The 23,287-nt window shown below is 40.4% G+C and overlaps 4 protein-coding genes across 6 annotated transcripts; all 4 read right to left on the minus strand.

Annotated features, from left to right (window-relative positions):
• Positions 1-595: 595 nt before the first annotated feature.
• On the minus strand, positions 596-5,554 carry sar1aa (secretion associated, Ras related GTPase 1Aa). 2 transcript variants are annotated; one of them, XM_062378668.1, is made up of 7 exons: positions 5,429-5,554; positions 4,479-4,551; positions 4,146-4,265; positions 3,626-3,691; positions 2,586-2,689; positions 2,352-2,483; positions 596-2,252 (listed from the first exon to the last, which is right to left on the minus strand). In XM_062378668.1, the coding sequence occupies exons 2-7, from the start codon at positions 4,534-4,536 to the stop codon at positions 2,136-2,138; spliced, it is 597 nt and encodes a 198-aa protein (XP_062234652.1). In that variant the 5' UTR covers positions 4,537-4,551; positions 5,429-5,554; the 3' UTR covers positions 596-2,135. The 2 variants fall into 2 exon arrangements, with proteins under 2 accessions (XP_062234652.1, XP_062234651.1); XM_062378667.1 differs by lacking the exon at positions 5,429-5,554 and adding an exon at positions 5,035-5,241.
• A 793-nt stretch (positions 5,555-6,347) lies between these two features.
• Positions 6,348-9,827, minus strand: ppa1a (inorganic pyrophosphatase 1a). The gene is made up of 11 exons (XM_062378367.1): positions 9,618-9,827; positions 9,128-9,192; positions 8,592-8,645; positions 8,236-8,355; positions 8,051-8,137; positions 7,838-7,964; positions 7,611-7,738; positions 7,304-7,389; positions 7,081-7,150; positions 6,656-6,695; positions 6,348-6,568 (listed from the first exon to the last, which is right to left on the minus strand). Exons 1-11 carry the CDS (start codon positions 9,676-9,678, stop codon positions 6,540-6,542), a joined length of 867 nt encoding a protein of 288 aa, XP_062234351.1. The 5' UTR covers positions 9,679-9,827; the 3' UTR covers positions 6,348-6,539.
• A 1,533-nt stretch (positions 9,828-11,360) lies between these two features.
• Positions 11,361-14,693, minus strand: lrrc20 (leucine rich repeat containing 20). 2 transcript variants are annotated; one of them, XM_062413653.1, is made up of 5 exons: positions 14,656-14,693; positions 12,688-12,771; positions 12,260-12,409; positions 11,928-12,095; positions 11,361-11,830 (listed from the first exon to the last, which is right to left on the minus strand). In XM_062413653.1, exons 2-5 carry the CDS (start codon positions 12,755-12,757, stop codon positions 11,670-11,672), a joined length of 549 nt encoding a protein of 182 aa, XP_062269637.1. In that variant the 5' UTR covers positions 12,758-12,771; positions 14,656-14,693; the 3' UTR covers positions 11,361-11,669. The 2 variants fall into 2 exon arrangements, with proteins under 2 accessions (XP_062269637.1, XP_062269636.1); XM_062413652.1 differs by lacking the exon at positions 14,656-14,693 and adding an exon at positions 13,731-14,003.
• A 1,292-nt stretch (positions 14,694-15,985) lies between these two features.
• ndr2 (nodal-related 2) lies at positions 15,986-19,100 on the minus strand. The gene is made up of 3 exons (XM_062378601.1): positions 18,836-19,100; positions 16,632-17,416; positions 15,986-16,189 (listed from the first exon to the last, which is right to left on the minus strand). Exons 1-3 carry the CDS (start codon positions 19,098-19,100, stop codon positions 16,037-16,039), a joined length of 1,203 nt encoding a protein of 400 aa, XP_062234585.1. The 3' UTR covers positions 15,986-16,036.
• Positions 19,101-23,287: the final 4,187 nt, after the last annotated feature.

Genomic DNA, 23,287 nt, shown 5'->3' on the forward strand with positions numbered 1-23,287 from the left:
TTTATGAAGCATAAGCTGGGTGAGCTAATTCAAATATTTCACAGCACAGAACCACTTCCTCGTGACCTTTGGCTCCTGCTCCTGGCGTGTGGAGCTCTGATTGCTGAAGGGGTTTCACGGCCACGACTGCAATTACATGTGATTATGTTTAATAAGGTGTTAACAAAAAATGTTTTCACCGTCGGCTACGATCACGGCGGTGGAATGAAAACGAGGAGGTTGGAGGCTCCAGACTTTCCTCTCAGATGAGACACGGGTGTTTGTTCAGGGTATTTTGGTGCCGAGCTGCCGCCTCATGCTGGAGGAACAAATTACAGCAGGGTTGGCTGCCAAATACTGAGCCACTGAGCAACTGCTATGTGAAGGCAGCACTGTCACATGGCAGACGGAGGATAAACTCCACAATGATGGATCTTTATACATACAATTGACCATCGTACAAGTAAAGTCAGTTAATTATTCGTATTATTATTAGGTCTACTACTGCTGACTGGTACTTCTATCATTAGTATCACTCGTATCATTTTAAAAAGTAGTTCAGCCTGAACTAAGGATATAAGCACATTAAAAAACTGCAGTAAACAAAAGACCCAGATGAGTCTATAAAAGGTGGATTTTATTACAACATCTCATCTCATGGAGCAAACTACTTCTAGATGTTCTCATTTAAGCTGAAACCATTTGCACAGATACTGTAATTGCTTAAAAACAAATGGAACAAATAATAGATATAACTTGATAGGTATAAATAACTAACAGTACTTTCTGAGGTCAGCCAGAGTATTTACAGTACAAACATTAACATCTGTATTATACATAATTTACAGGAAGAGAACAGAACATTAAACAATGATCACACACACTTCTCTTCCTCCTTATCTACTTCCAACTTTATAATAACGAAGATACAAAGTCATACAAATCATTGTAAACACATGTTTACTCAAAGATAAACACTCAAACATATTATTAAAGAATATTAATTCACAGGTTTGCAAAGTGCACTCTCATATCTTCTGAGATAATCAAAAAGTGCGTCTGTACCTGCAGGATTTCAACCTTGTACAGTTTACATGCTGATTACATTGACTTTACATTACATATATTGCTCTGGAATAAAGGACTTAATCATAAAAAATAAATAACCCCCGTCTCTTAGTTAAAATATTGCTGCTTCATATTGGATTTTAATCCACTTTAACCAACCCTCCGCAGAGATACAGAATGAGACGCTGTTTTATTGCAGAAGTAGCAAACACTAATTGAAAGGATGAGAAGACTTTAATAAACAGACTCAGACCTATGTATGTTCTAACAGTACAGGTTGGTCCTTCTTATTTACTGCCTCCGTAAAGCCGCTGAAAGTCAGAGAATGTCTGTATGAGCCTCCGAAAAGACGTCTCTCAGTCCGACCAGCGCACCTCAACTTAGCTGCCTTCGTGTGGGAGAAATCAAAACTGCAGGAGCCAAGATTAACAAGCCAATTCCCCCGGGACACTGAGAGTGAGCCACTTATTAATAACAACACACTCATCAGCAGGCTGCTCAACACGACTCTGTTTACTTCACCGTGTCGGCCCCTGTGGGACGTCACGTCGTCCTCTCAGCTCTTTGGACTCTGAAGGGGGTTTGCGTCACTTTGCCTCAGTGAGAAGTTGGATGTCTCCGTTCTAACGCTGAAGACATTAGCAAACAACTGTGGCCATTTTCTTTGAGGGCGGTGGCTTCAAATCATTGGAACTGGAAAAGTTTTCAAATCTAAACTATAAACTATGATAAACTATAAACTAATTACCCCCTTAATCTTCATTCCGCTTCTTAATAAATTCAAACTCAAGCAGTTAAATAATAATTAATCCAACACTGATGTCTATTAATCTACATTCTTGCCCAGTGTGCGGATGTCCATGTGATGTTATTGAGTACGATGTGATCTAATTAACTTGTCATGCAGCTGGACGACTCTCACATTAACAGTTCACCATGAACCACTTTTAAAAGTTTGCATAGAAACCTTCAAACCCTGAATTAATGCTAAATAAAATAATTTGCTCCTTATAATGTGATTTGATCGACGTTGACGAAGAGACAAAGTCGAATAATCGTGTCGAGGGAATCCTCCTCGGTCGTGCATGTCAGTCGATGTACTGTGATAACCATCGGAAGCCTTCGCCGTAGCCTTGCTTCTTCAACACGCTGCACATGAAAATCTCCATCGGTCGAATGTTCAGCTCCTTCAAAGACACATTTCCCTGTTGGTGACAAAGATGAATGAGTCGGACACCAGGACATCATCACACACACATGAAGGAATCACCTCATCTCTGAGAATTTAAAGATAAGTGGCCGACCTTTCCTGTGACTTGACCATCGAGAGCAAACGCTCCTCGTAGTCCTCCTTCGCTGACGGCCTCCGGACGGTCGATTTTATTACCCAGCACCAACACCGGTACATTGGTGATGGTTTCATCCGCTAGCAGAGCCTGGAAGTACGAGAGCAGCGCAATCATCACACCGTTAATCCGGCGTTAACACACAACCGTGAGAGCCGCGCGACGGGAACAGCTTGTAACTGTTAATCTTACGTCGAGTTCGGTCTTGGATTCTTGGAGTCTGTCGTGGTCCGCGCAGTCCACGAGGAAGACCACTCCGTTTATAGCGGGCAGGTAGTTCTTCCACACTCTCCGTGCTGTGGGAGAAACGGTGAATCGGCGGTGAATGAAACTCACAGCTTGTTTAAATGGAAACTGGAGGAAAATCAATTGTGTCTATATTGTGTCTGTGAATATCGTGGCATAATGAACAAATAACAAACTAACTACATATCCACACGGGTTTATTCAATCAGGTTGAAGAAGGTGGAGCTGTGTTGGGAATTATGTCAAGTCACCGAACTGTATGAATGGCAGTCAGTGAGACCATACCATTGCACAGTGACATAGATATTAATCCCTAAACGACTCATTCTCTCCATAAAGATCCATAAATTATTTCCTGTGAAAATCTCACACAGTAAATGAAAGAGACAAAACTGTTCCTGGATCCGTCCCCATAATTGAATCCACTCAAACATGTAATAGCCTCATCACAGCCCAAGTGAAAGCACCGCTATGAGACTCTATTTACATAAATTCACTCTACATAAAAGTGAATTTACTATTAATGTGAATTCAGTGTTTTACCATGCGATTTAATATACTGTTATAATTATTCCTTACAACACGTATCCATTCATTTTACACTCTAGTGGATTACTGCTCTCTTTTTTCATGCATGTCTTCAGCAGCACATCCTGCCTTTGACTTCTCTTGTCCCTTACATTTAGGTTTAGTCGCTGCATCTTAGTTTATTAGCATCCTCCTGCAATGTCATCACAACTTGGTGCCACATTGAAAACAGAGACACCAAGTGGCAGCAACAAGAACTGTAAACGTACATGAAAAATATGTATGGTGGGTTGTGCATGATGAAGTGATAGCTGTGGTGAGAGGATGTTGCTAGTGTGACATCCAGTGGTAGAGAATATCCAACATGACTCATTTAAAAAGCTTTCACAGACTCCACATTTAGTAGCACAATCTGTGATGTGCTTTTCATTTATCTCTGTCATTAATGAAGCTCTCACCTTGCACGTGTCCTCCCAGATCAAACGTGGTAAACGTCATCCCACCGATTGTCAGCTCCTCAGAAGCTTGGGGGGGGGCAAGAGAATTGCATTTTATGCCTGTGATAGGTTGAGCAACACAACACTCACACGATATTGGCACAAGAGTGAGCACAATCGATTACATGTGAAAACTAGCAAAAGGCTGAACTGCTGGAAAGATAACAGCTCAAGATCTTGAGGTACAAAGAAGGAAAAACACCTGCTCCTCAGGATCTGAGCAGATTGCTTTATGTTACTGGTTCCATTAGTAATACAGACCTGTAGTTTGTTTTGTTTTGCACCGAAAGAACTTCACTTCAAATACAGTGACTTTAAAAGTACTATATTTGCAATAGAGAACAATAAGGATACAACCTGAACGTTACTATACTATGAGGTGGTGTAATATTAAGTAGAAACCTGTCCAACACAGGAACAACTGAGCAAACACACTGCACAAATATGGAACACCACAATCAACACTACAAATGTCACTTACTCGGATGCAGTGTCGGTACGTGTTGACCTAGGCGATCATCTTTCAACATGTGCAGCAGTGTTGTTTTACCAGCGTTGTCCAGGCCCAGAAACACCAGCTTCCCACTCTTCTTGTAAAGACCTAGGGGGAAAGAATTTTCTTATTCCAACAATTCATGACTTTGAATTACTTTGTGGTCACACAACAATTTTTACCCAACACTGCCTGGATCACATGCAACATTTAAACACTGCTTATGTGGAAAGACTTATTCAGTGCAGTAAACCAGCAGATTTAAAGGTTATAGAGTCAGTGATGATAATTGGTTGTATTGCTGCTCATTTTGACACTTACCTAAGAACTGTAAAACGTTACTAAGCCCCCTGTAGAGCCAGTCAAATAAAAACGACATCTCGCTGTTCTTTACCTGAAAAAGACAAACAGAAAGGGTTCGGGTTATTATCACAGAATCCTTCTGGAAAAATGTTTTCGATAACATCGTTATCAAGGAAAAATACATTTTGAAAATGGGTTTTCACTTCCCCAATCTGATTATTGTTAGTCTGACGAAACAAAAAATCTGACAAGACATTTATTTTTCACCTATTTTAATTTAGCAGATTAATCAATGGTGGGAATAATCCTAAATTCCAGCCTTTGTTTGTGACAACAACTATCTTTGTGAAACTTATTATGTTGACGATTAGTTGTTGACATTTTTTGTGAGGTGTCATTCGTGTAATTATTGAGGGAACTCTTTTGTCTTTTCAATACATTTGCTCTCACGTGTGAATACAACATCCTGTAGTTTATCTACAGTCATATTTGCATTACTTTACATCATGGAGGTGATTTAATATCCTGAAGTAACGTGGGAATATATTCTGGTGTCGCATGTGACTTTTGATACCTTTAGGCCAAAAGACCACATCCATGAATGTCACTGTCTCCAAACTCTTGTCCTCGTCTGCCTGTAGCTCAAAGTAATGTCTCAGGTTTAACCCTCGTTCGACAGCTTCGCAGGAGAGACACGTACAGACCCCAGCATTGACACGTTTCCATCTGTCACTATCAGAGTCTGCAGCCATATTGTCTCCAGTATCTAATCTTATTTCACCAGGGTTCGTGTTATTCAGCTCCTGTTAGCATTAGCATGTTAGCTGCCGTTAAGAGCTCCGGTGCTTTCCAGGCTCCGAACGATGCGTCAGGTCAACGCTTGACAGCGAGCCGGCTCCGCGTTGAAGGACGTTCGTATCACAGCGTGTTGTCACTTCGTGGTTTATTATAAATAATGTTTAACTCACCTCGCGACCCTGAGCTGTGGTGACAGGTCCGTGGTCTCCTTGGATACACAGGCTGTGGGAGGCCCTCTTCTTCGTGGCTCAATCGGCGGTCCTGTTCGTCGCAACAGCGCCCTCCGGTGACGAGAAGCGGTAAATGAGAGAGAATCACTCGTGTGTGTTCCTGTACTTATCTCTTTGTGAGGACCATTTACACCGTAGGCCCTACAGAGTGAGGACATTTTCAAGATCTGTTACTTAATCGTTTCAATGCAAACATGCACCTGTCACTCTTTTGTATTAATTTCAAATTTTTTACAGTAAATGCTGCTTTCATACTACAACTGCTGCTGTCTTTAACTGCCATTTACTACATCCTGTGGACAAATACTTCCCATTAAATATGTTTGCACTATTATGTTGTACTGTGTACTGATTTTTTGAGAACTTATTGGGTTGCATCCTTATATGTTCTGCATATACGTACTTGTATGTTCTGTTTACTTGTATTTTTACACCGGTAATTTGGGTTATGAATGTCCTCACTAACAGTGTCTGTGTGTGTGTGTGTGTGTGTGTGTGTGTGTGTGTGTGCAAGCGTTGACTTATTACTTGTGAGGGTATCTAGAAATACATGTTTATCTCTGCAGACAATACAGTGACAACCTAAAGCTTTTGTCGATCAGATGATTATTCCAAATCATATGATGTCATGTGATCAGTGATGTCACAACCAAGTCATTAATTACTTCATGCATAGATCAAAAAACAATTTTGGGACTATATGGAGGGTTATTAGAACAACTGTGTGTTTTATTGATTTCTCTCTGTTTGTATTTTCCCATAAATGAACCGTTATTCACTTCTGATCAGTCAGGTCTGAATGATAATGATGATGTCTAATAGTGGCAATTCAATCAATACAATACACTATAGACTGGGTTTCATTGTGGTTTATTATAGTGATCTGACAAGCTTGAAATCATGGTCTTAGAACAACAACAACGACAAGTGTGAACAGATAAGCAGGTGAAACGTGACGTCCAGTCTTTCCAGTTCATCTGCTGCTCAGCCGAGTCGAAATCAGGCCAAGGACGACAGGAGGCCAGAAAAGCCACATCTTCATGTTTCCTTCTTACTTCTCATAGTAGAACCATTTGTCGACTGAAAAAGGATCAGAAATGTGTGATTTTCATAGAGTCACAACACAAAGTGGCAGCAAAAAAACAAATTAATCCACAGAACACCCACCTGAACTTGGAACAGGATCTTCAGCTCCAGGAGCACACGTCTGCAATAGTTAGTAAATCATTAAAGGGTTATTTTCAATTGAGTAAATGCTTTTAAGTCTTGTATGTATAAAAGCTGTTTGAAAAAGCTGCCCTGCTCGCCCATCACACTCATTCTGAATGACAAATTTGTTGTTATTTTCATGTTTATTTAAATAAAAGAAAATAAATTACTGAAAAATAAGTGCTGTATATATCTTAGGGGCAGTTTTCCATTTTGTGACGGTTCTATAAACCAGCACCTGGAGGAAAAGGCCTTCAGCATTTTTCTGTCGCCATAATGATCATCTGGTGTTTCCCGGGGGCTATCCGGTTATCAAGTCTGTTTACATCAAGGTTGTAGAATTTGAGGCTACTAACAAGACCTTGAAAATAAAACAGACTCACAGATTTAACCGCAGCCTCGGCCTCACCAGCGGAGCAGCAGAACGGACTGTCAGATACACTGGTGTTCATGCTGACACAAGAAAGAAATGAAAGAAAAGGGAATAACCACAGCTTTAAAAGTGTAACAGACCTAGAAAGGCTTATTTTCACAATGTCTTGTAGCATTTGTCACATTTGTTGTCCTCTTTTTACACGATGGAGGATATTCTGACTGGGAACTCACCAGTTTAAGTCGCTAGCACTGGTCTTCTTAGAGATTAGAGCCTTCCAGAACTCATGGGTGCTCTTCACTGTGTTGATGGCAAAGTCCTGGAGGACACAACACATTTCCTTACAAGGATCCCATCAATACGCCAGTAAAAATTCAAGTATGAGCTTAGATATAACAGACAAAATTAAGGAATGTAAAAATAAAAACTAATTATACACCATCTAGCTTCAAAAAAGGTCTTAATACGTTCATATAAATGTTTGTAAATGTGATATTTGCAAACTTCAATGCTGTGTATTTAAATGTGAAAATATTTTACCCTGTCCTTGAACTCTCCATTGAAAGCAAACTGGTTTTCAGGTTTCCCATCTGGGACTTTATATCTCTTGAACCAATCAACCGTTGCCTCCAGATATCCAGGCTTAAGTTTTCTCACATCCTCGATATCTGCGATCAATCAGGAAAGGACCAGATTAAATAAAGACTTAAGTGGAATGTGTCCAATGGCATCACGGGAAAAAACTGTATACAATATATGATTCCTACTGTTAAAGTTGGCGGCTTCAGGGTCCTCAGTGTTGATGACAATGACCTTCCAGTCGGTTTCACCCTCGTCGATCAAAGCCAGAGTTCCCAAAACCTTTACTTTGATTATTTCTCCTTGTGTGCACACCTAGGAATAAAATATGCATTTTCTTTGTGATTTCCTGCAAACACTTTAATTATTGTCTGTGAGCTCTATATCCATGACTTCAGTACCTTATTCCCTATGTCACATATATCAATAGGATCATTGTCTCCACAGCATCCTGTGTCGCCGTCCTTGTGGTTGGGGTCTTCCCATGTCTGTCGACAGGGAAAGCAAAGAGAGATGTTTGATGGAGCAGAGGCCGAGTTTAGTTTGCTGTCACCTAAAAACAGATCCGAGTTTGAGTTGGACCTGCCTGAGGAATAGCTCCATAATTCCAGATGTAACCTTTGTGAGGAAACACGTTGGCTACGTAACGGAGGTTCCCCTTCTTCAGGTCTTGTTTCAGTGGGTTCAGTGGATCTTTGGTGGCAATCTGAGAAAACGCAAGAAGGAATAAAAAACAGATGGAAACACTGAAGTGAATTGTGGTCACTTTATAGGAAAAATGTATAGCTGGTCCCTATAAATAACACGATCTATAAGATGAGTAATTCATTTAGGTTTTATAAAAACCTGAGAAATGCCAGTACAGATTTATGAACACAGAGAAAAACATGCACTAAAAACGACTAGTTTGCCAAAATATATTAATACATAAACAGTGTATACCTCCATCTTTGCATTAGTCCACCTTGGAACCTCCACAACAGCGTGAAAAATGTCCTGCAAGAGGATCATAAATACACTTCAGGCAAACTCATGTTTGAAATGATTATTGCAGGAAAGAGTTAGTGTTTTACGTCTTGGCTACGACTTCATCACTTCCCGAGATATGATGAGCAAATATTTAAAACTACAGATGGATTCATTGGAAACGTACTAAATTTGTATCGACCCCAAACTTGAACAATACCGAAAGGAGTCAATAAAAACCTGCAGTTATTAGCAGTGACAAAGTTTAACAGGACAATTGACTTTCATCTATGAGGCCCCTATAGGTTGTGTTAAGGGAAAAACATTCATTCACCATTGAAGAGAAACCGACTCCAGTGTTTACTCCATTATTTCGCTCTACAACCTCATAAAGCCAAACAAAAATAGCACCAAAATCTATCATGATTTACTTGTATATGTAACCTTTGTATTTAAAGCCCTAGATGGAACCAATGTGTCTCTTTTTCATTCAATAGACACATGACGCTCACCTCAGCTTCATTTGCGTAGATGGGAATGTCATGGAACGGAGAGATGTATTCACCCTCAGAGTTTTCTATGTCAAGGGGAATGGACATGTCAGCTCATATTCATTTAAACGTCATTATTACTACTACTGCTACTCCTCCTCATCCTACTACTACAACTACTACTACCATTAGTACTACTAGTCCTCCTACATCTTCCACTACCACTACTACTACCATTACTCTGCCTCCTTCTCCTCCTCCTCCTCTTCCTACTACTACTACTAATAATAATCATATTTACATAGGTTAAAAATAGAGATAAACAAACTATGTGATCCCTTTATACAGCTCGATCATTTCTCGTCACAGAAATGTTAAACCTAATGTTTGTTCAATTTAAAGTGAACACGCTTTAGTTCAACACAATTGAAAGAATCCAATTGATTCAAGCAACTATAACACTATGTGGGTAGGGATTTTTCTCCTGATGAATAGTTAGTGGCTTGCTTACTGAAGAACACCCTGTGGTCCTGGGTGTTGGGCCGGCCCCGCTCCTCGATGCTGAAGCTCATCCCTGTTGTTGGTTTCAAACTCTCACTCTGTTGTGTCGAGGACTGTTTCAGGAGGACTAAGCAGCTGAGTGACAGGCAGTCACTGAGCCAGAGGGGCAGACATGCGCAGTGATTAAACCCAAACGTTAGAGAGCTGCCGGATGAGGAGTGTGAAGGCTGCTCTCTTTACACTCCCTGGGTTCTCCTCACATCAGATATTGGCGTCTGTAGCTAAGAGTTTCTCAGAGTACCACTTATCAAGGTTTCTACAATCTGCGCCTGCAAAGTGATTGTTTTCCTCCATTTCCCCTGAAGTGCAGCTGAGGAGCTGGAGAGTTCCTTTTAAGACCAAAACAGATGGAGCTGACTGGCGTTAGCTGTAAACCGATTAACAAAGCAGGATTAGCTGCTGTAGCCGTGTCGTGACTTCTTGCCTCCACAGTGTCACTGTAACTATTTGATAACACACTTATAAATTACATTTAGACACAATCTGAATAAAAAAACATTTATTATTTTGATGCTAAATATTGGCATTTTATGAGACCTGTAGAATAACACCGAAACCAAATAAATCAGTTTAGTTATCTTTCACTCTGAGCTGTTGTTTCGGCCTGATTATTTGTTGTATCATAAGAAGACATAGGACTGTACCATTTGCAATATATTCATACAATTTAGAATCTAGTAAAACAAATACAAATAATTCTAACAATTTATCTTTATTACTTACACTTTTTCAGATTTGATTAAATAATTCGGATTATATTGTTTTATATCTCTATTGTTCTGTGATATAGTGTCTGCAATGGGCTATTCTGTACCAAATCTATTCATTTAAAATTGTTTGCATCTACCAGTAGTAGCGCTTGTAATAGGACTGACTATTATATTCTATTCATTAACACATTAACAGTTACGGTCTGTAAATATGCAGTTTATTACAACAAGAATAAATGATCATATATTAGCTTCTTATTTGAGGAAATGTATACATATCTAGTGTGATTAGAGAGGTGCCTCCCAGTCATTAGTGAATTTCTGATTTCTCATGATCATACATGGCCACCAGCCTCTTCTTGCTCTCCTTGTGTATCAGCCCAAACATCAGCGTCAGTAACCCCGACTCTACAGTGCTGCTATTTAAAGAACTCCTGCAAACTAAAAATACTTCTAATCACTCACCTACGGACCGGTCTGTGTCATCTGCAGCCTGCACCACAGATGGAGGATTTAAGAGCGACTTAAACATGTCTCTAAGGTGACCAGGTCACATCAGAAATGAACATTTTGGTGCAGGTCACCACGGTAAATCCACGTAAATGTAGAAATAACAGGGCATTACTTCATGCTTTTGAAATGATTGGAGACTCATGAGTCCATGCATCATTGGCTAAGCTTCAAATCTATTTCTTTAGACTTCATCATCAAAATAACTTGTATTGTAGACCTACAGCAGCATTGTGTTTCAAGATTTACTTTTGGAGTTTGTACCCTTGGTTGTAAGAAAACTAATTGGAAGGACCAAGGACGTCATCTTTGGCTAAAGGAAGCCATTCTGACATTTTGTAGACTGTACAATATTTTTTTAATTGTCAGATTAATGAATAAAAATAATTCCATCTTCCACATGAATAAAAAAAATCCTTAAACAGTAACAATAATGACATCAGGTTAAAACAAACACAACAATTTAGTTTCTTGTTTAAAGGCTTTAATTTAAAACTTTTTTCATACTATCAAAAGTAATAAATAATTGCAAGTATCTCAAATATGAAAAAAGATCAAATAGTGTAAAATAATCATCTCCAAATATCCACTCAACCCTTTTTGGTTCATACAGAGAGGCCAAAGTAAATGCCACACTCGAATGAAGAGAATTCCATCCTTACACAGGTCTGTTTTCTTCTTTCTTGTACAGCATTGTCATGTCTTCAAGTTTTATTGTTTTCCTATGTCTCAGGCACAAGGAGTTATCCCACTGAAGCAGTTAGAGGCACACAGCATGCAGTCTAATCGTGGTTTATAGAATCATTTAGCGACTCTGCTGTGGACAAAATGTCAAATTTATGTGGAGACTGCAGAGCAGACCGAGTGCCTGAGTCCAGAGGGTTTGACTTCATGTTTAGCCACTTCAGTGACGGCATGTTGTACAACTTCTCCAAAGGAATTTCTGTAGAAAAACATATATAAACACTGCATAAATAAATGCTTAAAATAAACATATCCTTCTCTTATACATACGACATGTTCCAGAATGTTATTATTACCAGTGATGCTGTTTCCCTCCAGGTTAATCCTCTCCAGTGAGACTATCTCAGTGAGCTTATCAGGGAAGGTGGAGAAGCGGTTATTGGCCAGATTGATGCTGGTCAAATGCACCATTTCTCCCACGGCATCAGGCAGTTTGGTGAGGACGTTACCATTCAGGTCCAGCTCTGTGGGTCAGTTCAAAAAACGAGTTAATCGAGAGGTCGCGGGTCTTTTTCTGTCACAGTATGAAAACATCCTGACAACATATGTGAGGTACAGAGCAAGTGATAAGAACGCTGAACAAATGCTTTTCTTCTGCGAGTCAAATAGCTGAGGTGTATTTATTTACCTCTGAGCTGAGTGAAGGTTGAGAACAACTTGCTGGAAATGGACTTCATCTCATTGTCAGCCAACGTGACAACGCGGATGTTATCGGCCACATTCCTCAGGACCTTGAACACACCGTCTGGGAAAGAGATGAGCTTGCACTTGGACAGATCTGCAGAGAAGGATTGAAATGTTAATATATGGTTTTGAAGTAGTAACATAGTGATGTGACATTTTTACAATTAAACTTGATAACAAAAATAAATCTAAGTCTCTGTCACCACCTGCTGGTGAAATCTGAAACAGCATCGAGTAGAAAAGTGAATCAGAGCTGTTCATTCATTCCCAAGATGGGAAACTGTAGAGAGAGAGAGAGAGAGAGAGAGAGAGAGAGAGAGAGAGAGAGAGAGAGAGAGAGAGAGAGAGAGAGATGTGTGAGGAGAATCTTACCCAAGTTATCTTTCCCCTCCTCTACCGTTTCATTAACCCTCCGGGCCACGTTTGCAACTGCCTCAGCCATTTTCACAGCGGTACCTAACAAGTGAGATGTATGAGATGGTCAATGAAAAATAACTCATTAACACTATATTATTACTATGTTATTACAGATGCATTCCACCTCACACTGCTATACTTAGTAAAAAATAAGTTAGGGATGTTTAAGCTCTTAGACTTTGGTTTTATGCACATTATTAATGACAGAATGAAAAAGTATTGGCATCCGACAACGAGGACCTAATTTCCTTATTGGCAGTGAATATCAATAGTTTACATACACTTTAATAAATTACATTCTGAAAATACCAATTCATTAAATAGCAAGAATTTCAGAGTAAAAGCCAGCAAATAATGCACACCGATGCCGTCAAGTTTTAAAAGTATACATAATAAGATATACTCATTTTGAGGAAAGGCACAAATTGTCATGTTTTTATGGTTTATAGGCTGCAGCCATAGATCATAATGTCCACTACCAATAGACTGATCGATTGATAATTTAGACTTTAACATGTCAGATGTGCCAATGTTTACTCAGATAGAGTTTGTGACTATTTGGTTTATTTCTTTGGAAAATGACATCGACGATTAATCAATAATCAAATCAGTTGCCAATGTTATTTCCCTGGAGATCCACCAATAGACCACTCACTTGGAGGAGCTCTAAGACAAACTTAACAAAATAAAGTCTAACACCAAAAAGTCTCAAAAGTTCAAACCCGGAAACGCTATCGTGAGCCTGGTGTTTCACTACAGTCGTTATTAAAATGTAATACAGCCTAAACATGGACATAACCTCACAAGTAAGCTAACTGAGCCACTGACACACACGTTAGCTACTGAAGACCCATATTATATGAATCGTAAAGTAGAGATAACACAATCTGAGCTTTAGATTTACTGCACCCGTGTCAGACTGACACTAACCCAGCCCGATGAGCCATTATCTCATTCGTGTTTCATTAAAAAAAAAACCTCGACACGAAGTAACTCACCCGCACCAGCAGCTGCTGCTACAACAGCTGCCTGCTAACGTTAGCTGCGGCTAGCTAACGTCAGCTAACGTTAGCCACACAGCAGCTCGAACTCGGTGCCTGTGTATTTTTAGCCCTCGGATGTGACAGTTCAGCTGATAGAGCCGAGTCATCCACGAGGAACGTGAAACCCCCCCCGTAAACCCCTGTCACGGTGGAGGGACTGTGTGAGAGTCGCTGCTGCTTGGCTACGTGGGTTAGCATGAGTTAGCTTGAGGCTGCTAGCAGGAAACAGGGTGAGTGTCAGTGATGGAGAGAAGAGCTTTACGTCGAGGTGGACTGAACTGAGCCAAGAAACATTTAATAAAGCTGCAACTTAACATATTTAACATTATAGTTATGACTTTTGACATGTTATTATTTTCATATCTGACTTCTGCTTATTAAAATGAGAATATTTAAACACATGTAGTAAATATCTTTATGAGCAACTTCTCAAATACATTTTAGGGCTTCAAACTATTTTCTTTAATGAAATATGAAGGATGCAACTATCAACTTGCAATATTACCCCACCTTTTCGTTATTGATTGACCACAGTAATGTGTTGAAATGACACTCAGTCTAAAACTCAGTTATATTCAGCTTATGATGATACATGATTAACAAGAGTATAAATCATCAAATCTGAAAGTATAAAACAAGTGTATAATTGACATTTTGCAATGAATCAGTTATCTAAAAAGAATTTTTATCAACCATCAACTCAATTAACTGACTTTCAGTCCTATGATCAATTTACTTACAATACAAACGTTGAGTCAATTAACAAAATAATTTCTGGTTTAATTTTCCTGTTGACTCACTATTCATTGCAGCTCCAATATATTTTGTAAGAATTATAAATATTATTATTATTATTATGAGGCTGACGTTGTTGTCTTACCTTCGAGTCCTGGTCCACTACTCCCAGTTTGACCACTGCCATGGACGTGACTCTGGCAAATTCCTGGTGAGTCAGTGTATTTTCAAAGGATTTTTTAAACACAATGAGCCCTGTGGCCTCAGAGGAATAGTTTAGCATTGTCACAACAAGCAGCCTCTTCACAGTATTTGCTGGATATTTGGCAATGACTCAAATGCTTTAAAAAGTGTGAAACTAGAAAAGTCCACCCTTTTTTATGTGTCCTTTGCATTGCACACCGTAGTGAAGGTAAATGTGCCAGCAAGGCTCCCAGAACAGTATGTTGTTTCACAGCTCAGACAGGCTGTCACAGCAGAACGATCTATTTTCCCAAACCTTGCTTTAGACACTATGCAACTTTTTAACCTTGCTTTAGACACTGGTGCAAAGTTTCCTTCCGACTCCTCACCTTCAACATTTGTTCTTGCTTTATGTGACTTTAGTGGAAGGGCTCTATCTCCAGTGAGAAGTGTGTAGCTGACGGATAGTCGCAGCGTACATTGTAATAATCAGGCCAAGCTAGTTCAAGAGCAATGCCAAACTGTTTATATCCAATATTCAGCGAGGAAACTTTTAAAAATGTTGAATTCTAAACAGAGTTCAGTGTATTTGTAACACTGGCAGCTCTTCTGTTTCATTTAGCCGGAGCTCATGAGGAATATCCACTGTTCAGTTGTGTTTCGGTTCAGTGAGTGGGAATATTCAGGCAGAGCTTCAGTCAAGATATTTACTCTTTTCCTCTATTACCTGTAGAGGGCGCTGTTGCCCAGTAAAAGTTACGCAGTGTTGCTTTAACAAATTTCCTATTTTAAATGTGGTCGAAACACGAACCAGAAATAACTGAATAAGATGATTGAAATCAGGAAACGGTTAAGATGAATGAAGAACAGGTCTACTAATATATAACTTTACTATACTCACATGCCCGAAAAGAAAAAAGTAAAATACATACTCCATGTGCAAAATGTACATAAATACACATTTAAAAAAAAGATATTTACAATAGATATACATTAATATACACACATGGTATTTTACAATAAAACAGTGCTGGAATATTCATTAATGTTGCCATTTCATGTTTACATTGACCAAATTGATAAGTTAAGGAGAATAATCTTTGAGCTTGTGTTGTTGAGTTTGTGTTTCAGCACATATTCTCCCCACAAACCAGAGCCCACATCACAAACTATAGTCACACTTCTTACAAACTATAGATCAGCTACAATCTCACCGTGTACAGTGACAAATGTCAAAGAGCTTTACCCCCGTTTAGTTAAGTGTTTTCTATTGTTTTTCAGACATTTTTGCTGTTAGGCTGCTCAGCAACCCAGGTTATGCCTGGAGTTGGTGGACGCAGCCGTCACTGGCAGCCGCACTCGTCCACGATCATGTCCTCGTGGTGTCGAAGGAGCATCTCTCGGTTCTCGTAGTACAGCATGCTCAGCGGGCTCATTTTGGTCGGGGCGCAGCAGGGCGATGCCACTCTGTCGGGGTGGTAATGTTTCAGCAAACTCTGGAAAAGGAAGAGAAAAAAACAAGGATTTTAGATGAGTAACGCTCAGGTTCTTGAAACAAAGCTACTGAGACAATCAAATACTTAATTGATTTACGAGTTATAGGTCAGTGAATGTTTTGTGTCTGTTAAATCGTTTCATTGTTTGGTCTATTGACAGTCAAATGATAATCGGTCAATTCTTTAAAACTCAGTTTACTTTCAAATTTGAAAAAAGAAAATCCTAAAATCCTCACACAGATAGTTAAACACGTCCATGTCTATCGTAGAAAGTTTTTTTTCATGTCCCATTTTCAAGCATTACGCTGCATTCCTGTCATTGTACACGTCACCTCTTGACCTTTTGAATAGTGAAACCACTTCACCATAGTCTTTTCAAATACTCTACTATCTCTATTATAAATTATAACAGTCATCTCTCCATGAACATTGTAAAACTCACCTGCATGTAAGCATGATTTGTTGGATTGAGGTCTTCTCCCAGAGGACCAGGGCAAGATCCCTCACAGCGGTAGGCGTTGTACCTCTTAGGAAAGATGATCCAGGATCCCCAACCTATTTGATTAAAGTCCACTTGCAGGTCAACCCTGCGACATAGAGTTTTCTCACTCCCCTCCTTGGACACCTGTGGGCCTCTCGCTGTCGGTTCTCTCTGGCCCCTTTTGCTCCTGCGCCTCTTTGGCCGGCGTGCCTTTTTGATGTCACCGGGGGATAAGAACTTGGATTGCTCAGCAGTGTGAAGCAAACTTGCTTTGGCCTTTGAGTTTTCGCCTGAGCCAGTGCGCGAAAAGATGACCAGCAAGGCTCGTTCACTAACTTCCTGATCTCTCCTCGGGCTCGCCACAAAGACGGGCTGCTTGGGAAGCGACAGGCTTCTCTTTGACTTCAGCGCCTTCTTCCTTCTTGACACCCTTTTGTGTTGAACCCTCACCGTCGACCTCTGCCTGAGCCAGTCCAAGAGGAGACTTGTCATGTTGAACACTTTCCAGCTCTGGGATGAAGTGACCAGTGATGACTCTCCGATCATCCCCACCAGCTGCTGTTCATGGCAGCCCTGGTGCATGTGGCATGCCTGGCCGTTCTGGTGGTAGACCTCTACAGAGATGTTGTAATCGCTCGTCGTCCGAGGAAGCCGGATTCTCAGCTCTGCTGCTTGGATCCGTTTGTCGGCCGGCAGGTTGTTGAGGTCGAAGGTCGCAACCCAGCGCCTGTCTCTGTACGTCAAACCTAATAAAGAGAAGAGAGAGATTAATATCATTCAGGGTCTTATCTTCCAATCAACATAAATATCCAAATCATGACTCATATTATATACTGATAGGACAATGTGCCACTGAGCTTTACAGTGAAAGCCACCTGTGCTCTTTGTTGAATACCCCACTGAGATAAGACAGTTGTTGGACCAACTTGAAAAAAGGCTGAAATTGGTACACAAGTAATTTTTTAAGTTGTAAACCATTTAATTTGATTATATATATTTAAGTTGTTCTCATCTCCTTCAACGATGTAAGACCTATTTTTGGAAACAGTAGTTAGTAATGAAACATATCTGCTAGCTGGTGGATTATGTGCTATATTGCCTGAAATCGAACCCTGGAAATATCAGCTAATAGCGATATAATAATATCAATTTAATTTGTTTATAATAATGATGGTTGCTATTATGCTTTGTGGTATTTCTAAGTCAAATTGCTTCTTTTGTTTTTGCAAAGTGAGATATTTAAATTAGGTTCTATAATCAATGCACAATATAATTGCTTTTGATAACTTTTAATCTACTTCCAAGATCAATGCTTGATTGATGGGGATTGCCAAAGGTGCACGATGTAAGTAAATCCACCGAGAAATAATCCAGCCATTGTTCCAGTAGGGGACCAACATGTGCTGCGCCCACATCTGTGTAATGGGGGGGTGGTGGTCATTGTGATTCAGTGAACAGGTGTGGTTCCAATTCATCTAAAGGATTAAAGCATCTTAAACATTTAACTTGCGCCTCGTTCAGGCGCATTGGCCAATTTATCTTGATCAAAAGTGCCAACAACCCCTCGTTTATTAATCCACTCAAACCAAACACGGGGTCGAAACCAATCACTTAACACATCCCTGCATGTATGTCCTGTCCCCCGGCTTCTGCATATCCTCAGTCGGTCAGACACACAGGTAATAAGTCCCACACCTCCAGTTGTTGGCTGCTTGTGCCACCGTTAAATCCCCCCCGAGCTCTAATCTAATCAAGACAAGTGTGAAGAAAGAACTGAGGGAAGTTGTTGATTTGACCCGGAGAGGGATTTGTATAGGGGGATGTCTGGCCGAGCTGCCTAATCAACATCACCTATTTAAGTAAAAAGAGGTTTGCTTTGAGAATTAGACAGAAAAGCGGCCTTTTCACACGCTGATCCCTGCGTGCTTATTCACCCCCCGAGTGGGATGTGGATTCGAACCCTCTGAGGTCGTCTGGCGCGCAGCTTTGACAGGACAACACTTGAGCCATAAAGGAATAATAAATAAAAAAACTAACATTTAAAAGCCTCTCGAGTGTGCAAAGCAAAAACAACCTCCATGCACAACTAAATGAAGAAAACCCTCCATTATTTTGTCTCCATCATCTATCACCCATGCGTAAAGTCCTTGGAGAAGCGGTCTTACTTTTGGCCATAACGCTCTTCACGGTGTCCGCTTGCCTCGCTGCGTCCTGCTCCGCGGTGTCCAAGGGTCCGGAGAAGTTCGCCTTGAAGTTCCTGTAGAGATGCACCATGTAGGTGGGCAGGTGATGCCCGGTGGATCGGTCCGGCACCGGGAGACGATGCTGCGGCCTCAGGATAACCCCGTCCCTGGATCTATGGAACCCCTGGGCCAGCAGCACCAGCAGAGATGCGTGCAGCGCGACGCCCAGAGCTCCCAATGAGCGCATGTTTTAGTCCGGTTAATGACAAATTCCTCTGGCTGGTGGATTAGGGGAGTCTTATATACCCTCAGCCACCCCCTTCCATGTTTAACAAGTAGCTGAGAACATTAAAGGAAATTGACATGCGTCTTGAAGACGTGTTACCTGACAGCTCATCATCCATTCACTTGGTAATGAGGCGCCCGGGTGCGTGTTTACAAGACGAGCAACTTTTTGTTTGCTGCCAGGATCTTTGGTTCGCCTCCGCAGCCTGACTCCCCATCCGCGGACCAATTGTTCCAGCTATTTGGCTTACACTAATTGTTAGCCTTTCCCAATGTAGTCCACTACACACTGGAATGGACTGCAGAGAGCTGGGCTTATTAACGACTAATGAAACAAGACATTAACATAAAACACATGTCAGGTTCACAAATGACACACGTCCAGCTGCAATTTCTCTTCAACACGTGTTGTATTGTCTGCACCACTTTCTCTCTTGTTCACACAGGCCTACATTATAAAGACATATAGGAAATGTGTTGTATAACTTCAGATTTATGTGCAGTTAAAGCTTCACACAAGTTTGGCTTTTAAATAAATGATGAATTTGAAAGTGTTGTGTCACATGAACAGTCCAGTCTGCTGCTAGAATTAATATATTGCATTTGATGAATTGTCTCCATAACACCTAATTCCATGGGTTTATACTTTCCCTGATGTAAAAAAGGTAAAATACAAGTTAAAAGTTAACGTTAACATGACAAAATAAAGCTTTTGTACCTCTCTGTTGACCTTATGAATTGTGTACTACAAATACAAATAAATGAAAGTGAATAAAAGTATATATTCCACAAATGTAAGATAAGGTAAACGAAAACTTAATATTGACATCAGATTTCCTATTACGCCCAGCAGGAGAGGAAGTAAACAGGAAACTGCCTTCTCGCTTGATCAAATGTAACTTCCTGGATTTTCTTATAATATTCATAAAATCTTTTTTTCATTCTTTTAAAGCTTTTACTGTCAGCACTGAATTTGTGGGACCTTGCCATAGCCATACTTTTTATAGTGTTTTGAATTTGCATGCAATTATACTCATAACATTCCTACAATATTTTCAACATAAACTTTAATCAGTGGGGCCATTGATGTTTGAGTGCACATATTGAGGATCGCTGAGTTTTCAACCTGATTTCTGCAGGTATAGAACAGCTTTTACTTTATTTTTTAAACTTTAAAAGGATTTTGATCTTCGTATATATTTTTTTCATCTTGCAGGGAGCAACCCGAGGATGACCCGCAGTGTGCGCATGCGCCGTGCGTCTTCATCCACACAGGGAAAACGCTTTTCCTCGTAAATCTCCGGAGAAAAGACAGAAAAAGAGGAAAGAAATCAATGGATGTTTCCTCCGCCGGCACAAAGAGAAAGCGGAGCAGTGCGGATTCATCGCCCACAGCGGACAACCTGAGCCCAGGAAGACGCCTCTGTCCGGCTCCGGACGCCTTTTCATCCACCGTGTGCTGAAATGGTGAGTAGCTGCAAAGTTTGCGGTCGTCGCTGCACGATTTACGGCCGATTAAAAGTTCACATCCACGACGCATCGGATGCAAAGCAACCCCCCGGGTTCTATGTGGCTTTATTAACGTCGCGTTGTGCAAAGCCGCTGCAGATCGACGTGTTAAAATGTGAGGTTTTTTTTAAGTGTTTTGGTGGCTGACTGAGCTTACATGTGCTTGGCAACCCCCCCAACTCTGCATGCCTGCATTGCATTGTGCTCAGACTGCATCCACTCATTGATTTGCTCTCAGACTTGGTGATGAAAAGCAAACCCTATGACATCAAGTTGGTTCTCATCAGCAGGTTAACACATAAACAAGCACATAATCAGGAATGTTTCAAATAATACTTTACTTCTCTGTAAAAACTGTTATGCATTGTATGCATGTGATGTGTTGTGAATCGATGCAACCAACACCTCCACACAAGGAAAGCATTAATAACAAATGTATAATTTAGTGAACCAATCATATTTATGTACTCTTATGTATCAAATTAGTCAACAATTAGTCCCATCACTAAAGGAAACCGTCAAAAGTGGTTGAAAGGGATGGACACCTACTAAGAGCATCTGTATACTTAGGTTATTTTGTTAATAAAGTTTCCTAATGTCCAACATGAACATGCAGGCTTAACTTTACAGTTTAAAAACAAAAACAAAAACAACAAAAAACAATTCATATTAGCACTTATTCTAGGTTTAAGTGATACATCTTAAAGCTCTTGTTCTGCAGCAGCAGTTGTTGGTTTAAAGGTTAAAGGTTACCCTCCCATTTCTGGAGGATATCTAGCGCTTGTTCCTATGGCTTGAATCCACTTGTTGTTATGATGAATCTAACTATAAACTATAATAGGTCACTGGCTCATAGGTAGAAAAAGTATATATGCTTTTGTCGTCATTCAAATATGGCTCTAAATTGGATGTTATCAGTGCAAATTGACTAGTTTCTCCTGTAGTCTTAGATCAATATTCATGACCATGTACCATGACATGTTCGCTCTTGCCATGTCAAGTATAAAAAGTCTTATGGTGCAGTCAGACAAAGCATGTGATGCCCTTTGATGTATTGTAGTCCGGCCTTTTGTTTGATTTATCCCGTCCAGCTGGGATCGTTCTCCTCTCCTTATATCACTTTACCTTCAGCTCCATCCCGGGGGTTGGGGTGGGGGGGGGGTTAGAGACAGAAACCGGGTCGTGACAACTGAGGGCGCAGATCAAACCGTGAACGTCTCAATTAATCAACAGTGAGGGCATGAAACTCCTCGGTGAATGGACGCCCCGGATCATACATGATTGAGCTGCTTATTCTCGCTTTAAGAGGGAGGGTCGGAAACTTCACACCTCCCAGGCTCCACTTGAAATGTTGAGAAATCGTGGCATAGCTCTTGATTTATTATTCACCATTTATACATAGTAGGCACGTTCGTTGGTAATTGATACACTAGAAAGGGTTTAGAGTTGCTTTGGGCAAGTTTACCCCCTAAAACCCAGAACATTTGAAATGATTGACTTTAAACTCTGATTGTTTGGATCCAGATTCACAACCTGTGCAGTGACGTTGTGCCAAGTTGCCGCACAAACACCTGTTTGCAGTTGAAGTAGTTGTCTGTCATGATATAATGAACATCTGTGTTCCTCCAAGTGCGTTGGATCATTTTTACCACAAGGTGTCACATCTGATTGTGGGACTCGAGAGAATATGTCCTTTTAGATGTTCCCTTTGGGTATTCTAGATTAATTGTACCCTGGAGGTTTAGTGTTTGTGAATACATCTTAAAGCTACTTATAGCTTTGAGAAAGGGGGAACTACAGCCATGAGAAGATCATATTGAATCTATTAAGTTATAAGTGGCAGCTCGATTTCCTCCCAGGTGAAATATTTCCCTTCATCATCCCTTCCTTTTTAATAACTGGTACAAGGTATTCAGCAAATTTAATTTTCGGAGTATGACAGACCACCGGCCTGAGTAGGGATTTGGAAAAGATGGCTGATATAAGCCGTATGTTACTTCTTCCACTGTGGAAATCTAGCAAAGAGAATGTTTTTATGAATCTGTCACACATCATGTTCTTTTCATCCTCTTACTCTGAGCTGTTCTCTGTCTCAATTCGAGGAAATAAAGGATTTTCAACCGTCAGAATGATTAGATGTCACATATACAAGATTATTTATTCTCTAGATCGTATATATTCAGCGCTGAGAAAATCCAAATCATGTTCATGATTGCTCACGCCCCTGATTGCTTGATTCACTTTCTGAGGTTTTGTGGTACATGGGAGGGTTCTGCTTCGCGCTCTTGGTGTTGCAAGAAGAGGGTTAGACTTTCGTTGCTGCAGGAAGGAAGGAACAGGTGTGGCAGCAGTCGATTTTTACCTCATATCTCCAAACCACTCACCACTTTTCTAAATACGCCTAATTTGGGGCATTATCTTGTGAAAGACTGTTGATTGCACATAGCTTTGGAAGAAAATATTCTCACAGGCAGCCATGGGGAGGGTAGTTGGCTGCCATGGTAGATGATGTCAGGTTTGCAAAATTTGTGATTTGTGCAAGGTTGGGTCTGCAGAAGTATAATATTACTGGACGCTCTGCTCTCCTCACTTTGTTCTCACCCTGAACAGCCCACAGGATGAAATGGGACACTGGATGCA

The sequence above is a fragment of the Platichthys flesus genome, chromosome 20 (genome assembly GCF_949316205.1).
Source record: "Platichthys flesus chromosome 20, fPlaFle2.1, whole genome shotgun sequence".
NCBI lineage: Eukaryota > Metazoa > Chordata > Actinopteri > Pleuronectiformes > Pleuronectidae > Platichthys > Platichthys flesus.

Coding starts and splice junctions, on each gene's coding strand:
- sar1aa (XM_062378667.1), bottom strand. CDS start 5,055: ATGTGGTCTTTTGGCCTAAAG. Junction 4,552..5,034: donor TGTGGTCTTTTGGCCTAAAG/GTATCAAAAGTC, acceptor TGTCTTTTTCAG/GTAAAGAACAGCGAGATGTC. Junction 2,484..2,585: donor AATCCAAGACCGAACTCGAC/GTAAGATTAACA, acceptor TCGTACTTCCAG/GCTCTGCTAGCGGATGAAAC.
- lrrc20 (XM_062413653.1), bottom strand. CDS start 12,757: ATGGCTGAGGCAGTTGCAAACGTGGCCCGGAGGGTTAATGAAACGGTA. Junction 12,410..12,687: donor GGAGGGGAAAGATAACTTGG/GTAAGATTCTCC, acceptor CCTTCTCTGCAG/ATCTGTCCAAGTGCAAGCTC. Junction 12,096..12,259: donor AACCTTCACTCAGCTCAGAG/GTAAATAAATAC, acceptor ACTGACCCACAG/AGCTGGACCTGAATGGTAAC.
- ndr2 (XM_062378601.1), bottom strand. CDS start 19,100: ATGCGCTCATTGGGAGCTCTGGGCGTCGCGCTGCACGCATCTCTGCTG. Junction 17,417..18,835: donor GAAGAGCGTTATGGCCAAAA/GTAAGACCGCTT, acceptor TCTCTTTATTAG/GTTTGACGTACAGAGACAGG. Junction 16,190..16,631: donor CAAATCATGCTTACATGCAG/GTGAGTTTTACA, acceptor TTCCTTTTCCAG/AGTTTGCTGAAACATTACCA.
- ppa1a (XM_062378367.1), bottom strand. CDS start 9,678: ATGAGCTTCAGCATCGAGGAGCGGGGCCGGCCCAACACCCAGGACCAC. Junction 7,965..8,050: donor TATGTGACATAGGGAATAAG/GTACTGAAGTCA, acceptor TTTTATTCCTAG/GTGTGCACACAAGGAGAAAT. Junction 7,739..7,837: donor TGAAGCCGCCAACTTTAACA/GTAGGAATCATA, acceptor GATTGATCGCAG/ATATCGAGGATGTGAGAAAA.